Source organism: Mus caroli, chromosome 11, assembly GCF_900094665.2.
Source record: "Mus caroli chromosome 11, CAROLI_EIJ_v1.1, whole genome shotgun sequence".
In the NCBI taxonomy this organism is placed as follows: Eukaryota; Metazoa; Chordata; class Mammalia; order Rodentia; family Muridae; genus Mus; species Mus caroli.
This window is the reverse complement of record NC_034580.1, coordinates 5,925,804-5,930,901: the sequence shown is the minus strand read 5'-3', so window position 1 is coordinate 5,930,901 and position 5,098 is coordinate 5,925,804. Positions and strand designations below refer to the sequence as shown.

Sequence of the window (5,098 nt, the reverse complement as noted above, 5' to 3'; positions counted from 1 at the left end):
GAGGGAGGGAGGAAGGCAGGAAGGAAGGAAGGAAGGAAGGAAGGAAGGAAGGAAGGAAGGAAGGAAGGAAGGAAGGAAGGAAGGAAATAAGGAAATATATCAGGTGATATGACATCATTACCAAAATTCTATAGCAAAAGCATAGACCTAGAATCCTTTCATCATAACAAACAGGACTACTTTGCTGCAGCCATACTTCAGCTCAACATATGCATGGCCTCAATGTCTGCATAATAATCAGAGCATGGATATGATAGCGGTTTCTACTTTCCACAATTTCTATAATCTTTTTCCATGTTAATTTTTGATTGTTTAGAGTATCAACATTTACTTATCCTAGTTTTGAATATAAAAGTTATTCATCATTATAAATAATCTATTTATGCATGAAAAATTTTAGCATAAGAAAAATTGTCAGAAAGGCCACAAAGGTATCAAGCTGTTTTTCAGCATTGATTGTATCTGTCTTTCATTGTCACAAGCCATCTGACATTTAGGTGTGCTGCTCATAAACCCTTAACATGCTAATTTGATCATTAAAATCACACTTCACATGATTAAGCTAACATTTTTCAGTTATTTGTAAACTGAGCTTGCATGAACCTTGATGAGCCCCTTTGTGTAATGACAATTTTGGAAGTTTGGTTTCTTTTAAAAAAATATTATAAGAAAGTATTTTCATTTTAATCCTATGTGTATGATGCTGCTTCCAACTGACCACAGTGTTGTGGATGGGCCTGGTGCTGTTCTTGTGACCCAATTCCCTTATGCATAAAGGGCCCAATCATTGGGCATGTAGGACTAACTTCCAGGTTGGACAGGAGAGGAAGCAGGAGAGTTAGTTCCTTTTTGGATGGAGATAGTGTGAGGACAAAATGTAGCTACGAGTGTCTCCTGGTTTCAATATCTGCCACCAGAGGATTTAGGTTTAATAAGGCTTACAAGATTAGGATTTTAGTTGTTGCATCCAGCAATTGAGTTACCATTGTTTCTGATCTAAGTTTGTGTTGTGTTTTCCTTCACTGGGCTGGCTCATCTGGGTTCAGATGAAAGAGAAAAGGGCATGGTGGCAAGGCATGGGTTTGCCTGAGGTGTACCACAAAGGCTGTGGGGAATTTGAAGCATTGGGGCTGACCTGGTAGCCATCTGCCAGTGGGAACCTAGCAAGCTGGGTGGAGAGACTTTGGAGCACTGAGTCAGAGTCTCCAGGAGATAAAAACAGGTCAGCCATTGACTGCCAGTGTTGAGGCAGAGAGTTGCTGGCTCAAGTGAGGGAACCTGATGGTTTCTTTTTTTAATATTTCCTGAAACACCACAGCAGCTGACTATGATTTGCCTCATGCTCTAGTAGAGGCATGATTTTACCAGTTGCAGATAGTTTCTGTGGTTCTATGATGTTTGGAATTCTGGGAACTTTTCAGAGGGTACATTAAAGCTAGGGCCCCTAGAAGTATGGTGGATGGCTGTTGGTCACTTAGGGAGGTTGCATGTAGTTTTTTAGTGGCTGTGGTCAAAAAAGAAACAAAAGGAAAAAAATTAGATCCAGGGACTTTCCTAACTCCTCTCTTCCCTCTATCATTTTTTCTCTCCTGTCTAGTGTTGGGGGATGAAACTATGGGGATAAAGGGTAGGAGAAAGAAAAATCCACAAGGTAGCAAAGGTCAGCTGCACCTTTGCCCTGGTGTGGCAGATGATGTAAGTGCCTGATAACAATTGGGTGTCATTCAATGGATGTACAGGCACTTTTGCCCCACCCAGAGCATTTTGACCCTTATTGTTGGACTCTTATAATGTTTTACTATGTATACATTTTCATGAGCTGCTTTATAGCCTGCTGAGAATAGTTCAGACTCAATGAAAAAGCACAATGCTACTAAAAAAAACCTGGGCCTTGAATGTCTGGTGGAGCAGTGTAAGGAAAGGGCCTTCATATTGCAGTTCGCCCTTTGTTCAGGCCTTCACAACCTGACTCTACTGATGGATGGCTGAGTCTGCTGCAGGGATGCCTGTCTTTGAAGAATGTTTAGAAGCATTTCCACCCCTGATCACCAGAAACAAACAGTGGCTTCTCTACCTACCCCTAGCTGTGACAGTCTCAACTATATGCAGATGATAGCAAGTCTCCTCAATGATGCTATATGGCCTTCACTAAAAGCCCTGTGTTTCAAGCAGGTCTAAAGTCATATGCCAAGCACAGATCTCACCAACTTTGAGTTCTTGTTGACTTAAATCCCTGCCACAAGGCAACATGTGTGTGTGTGTGTGTGTGTGTGTGTGTGTGTGTGTGTGTGTGTACCACCCACTGCATCCCCTCCATCTTTCCCTTCTCATAGTTCCAAACCCTGATTTAATAAATTAAAACCCATCATTCAATCTATGTCTGATGTAAATTTATGTCTGTTGAACCCCACCCTGCACAGTCATTATCCAAAAGATGAAGTGACTAATGGAATTCTTTAAAATAAACACTCATCCACAAAGAGATATTGCTGGGATACTCACTGTTAGAAAACTGGAGCCATAAGACGAACCTACAATAGAACACATTTAACAGATCAGCTGGTCAGACCTCAGAGAACACTGAGTGCCTGTTTTGGTCCATTACTGAAGAGAGACATACAGAGGCAACAAACAGAAGGATGAATACAAAGGCAACTGTTGCTGCCACATCCCAAGCCACATCGATACTAATGTTCCACAAAATAAGTAGTAGATACAGTTCAGAATTTTGCCAGTCTCTAGTCATACCTGGCATTGTGAATGTGCCCACAGAATGAAAAGAGTGGAAACAGAGAAAAAACAACCTGAGTGTGTTGGCACACCTGCAATACAAGCACTCAGGAAGCAGAGACAGGAGGATTGCTGAGTTCAGAGCCTCCTTCATCTACATAGTACACTCCAGGTCATCCAGAGCTACTTAGCAAGACCCTTTCTCAGAAAACAAACAAGCAAAATCTTCAGAAAAGAGGAGAAAGACAAGTGAAATTATTGTTTTTCAGGCTTTTAAATAACAGGCTAGGAGAAATAGCCCACACAATAACAAGCTGAAAATAGATATACCGTTCTCAAGAGAATTAGTTCTGGGCAGTAAGAGGACTCAGTGGTTACAAGCACTGGCTGCTCTTCCAGAAGTCTTGAGTTCAGTTCCCAACAACCACATGGTGGCTCACAACCATCTATCTATAGGGGGAACTGATGCCCTCTTCAGGCAGGTAGATGTATATACAGCAGAGCATTCATACATTAAATAAATATAACTTTTTAAAAATCATATATGAAAAGAACTACTCGAACTCCACCCCCTCCAAAAAAATGTTATTGCTTATTGACACTAATCATCACCACATGGCCCAGGCTGACCTTGAATTCAAAATCCTTCCACTGTCCCCAAAAGCTGAGGTTACAGACAGGAGCCTTGACCCCATGACAGAGACAAACAGAACTCCCTTATCTGTTGTGGACAACCACCTGCCTTTTACTAAGATACTCTCAAAAAAAAGGGGGGGGGGAGACCAAGTCACATCTTCAGATCAGGAATGTGTGTAAAGACAGTTCTAAAGCCTGGGCAGGCAACATGGGAAATGTAGATAGTATTAGAGGAGGTGATTTAGATGGGTGGGCCTCAGCCTATGGGAGGGCTGGATCACTCCTCCTTTATAACCTTTACATGCCTCAGAGAGGAAGAATATTTCAGCCCACCCTCCAAAACAGCAAGCAGTGCAGGCTTCATCCAGCAGGGGGTGCAACTTCACTTAAGCCCTGGAGAACTCTCACTCTGTGTCCAAGAAAACAAGGTAACATTTTTCAGACTCTTACCTGGGGTTTCTGATCTTTTCAGCCAGAGGTTTTGTAAGTTCTTTGCCTTGTCCATCGTTTCAAAAATGTCCTCAGCCAGATCCTGAATCTCATTTAAAAAGGCCAAGCTACTGACTTTTCTGTCATCAGATGCAGTTTGGAACCTAGACAAACTTTAGACACAGAAAATAACTATCACACGTGGGAGAACTCTTGCAGGAATCCGTTTCCCTGGCATTTAAAAGGTTTTGACACTCCGTACCAAACTGTTCTCAGTGAAATATGCACATAGTTTCAAGCCTACCACCCACCCAGAAAAACCCTTGACCATGATATATATATATATATATATATATATGAATAATTAGAAAAGTATCCTCATTCTCTTCATTATCTGTAAAATTCAAAATTGTATATAGTCATTAGTTTTTTTTTCCATTTATTCAACATGTATTATACTACACATCCCATACAAGGTGCTGAGAGTAAGCTTGACTGAGCATTAGCAGGGAACAGAGAGCATTGTGGGAAGACATAGATGCTGTGAGACAAGAAAAATCGGACTGGGTAGTGGAGAAGGGCTCATAGCTGATAGCTGATAAATGGAATGTCCTCAGCATGGGAAGGACTGGTGAGTCTGTGCTAGGTATGAGGCTGTCCAGGGGTGTGAAGAGTCACAGTCTGTGCTAGGCATGTGACTACCCAGTGTGCTGGGCACAGGAGTACCCAGGTGTGAGAAGAGTCAGAAGTATCTAGACAAGAACAGTGAGAGTTGATGGTGACAGAGAATTCCAAGCAGAGTTAGTTGTGAAAAGACAACCACTCAACAGCAGGAGAGGTCTGTTGACATGATCCATCTAAAATGTTATCAATCAAGCACACCAACGATATAAAAACAATTGCTGAGCTCAGCACCTGTTCATAGTGAAAAGTCTCTGAAAAGGAAATCAATGTTTTAACTTGTAGGGAACATTTGTAGAATGCCTACAGCTAGTTTCCTTTTGACAGTGGGGACCTCAAGGCTTTCTCACAAAGATGAGGAACCAGGAACCACAGTCTTTCCTCCCCATACCTTTTAACTACCTGCTAAAACCACATGGGCAAGCAGGCGAAATAGAAATAAAGACACATGGATTTAAAAAGAAGCAATGCTGGGATGGAGAGGTGGCTCAAGGCTTAAAAGCAATCATTGCTTTAGGTATATTCCAATGCCTACATGATGACTTAGAACCACTCCCAGGGGATTCAATGCCCCATTGTTACTTCAGGCATATAGAGATAGAGATAGAGATAGAGATAGAGA

The 5,098-nt window shown here is 41.8% G+C and overlaps 1 protein-coding gene across 1 annotated transcript in view; it reads right to left on the bottom strand.

Annotated features, from left to right (window-relative positions):
• The window catches only part of Abca13 (ATP binding cassette subfamily A member 13), a 471,059-nt gene that overhangs the window by 425,338 nt on the left and 40,623 nt on the right, over positions 1-5,098 (bottom strand). Inside the window, exons 4-5 of the mRNA XM_021177120.1 lie at positions 3,817-3,968; positions 2,503-2,531 (exon numbers count right to left, since the gene is read on the bottom strand). Coding sequence (XP_021032779.1) covers positions 2,503-2,531; positions 3,817-3,968 — 181 coding nt within the window. The remainder of the gene's footprint in view (positions 1-2,502; positions 2,532-3,816; positions 3,969-5,098) is intronic.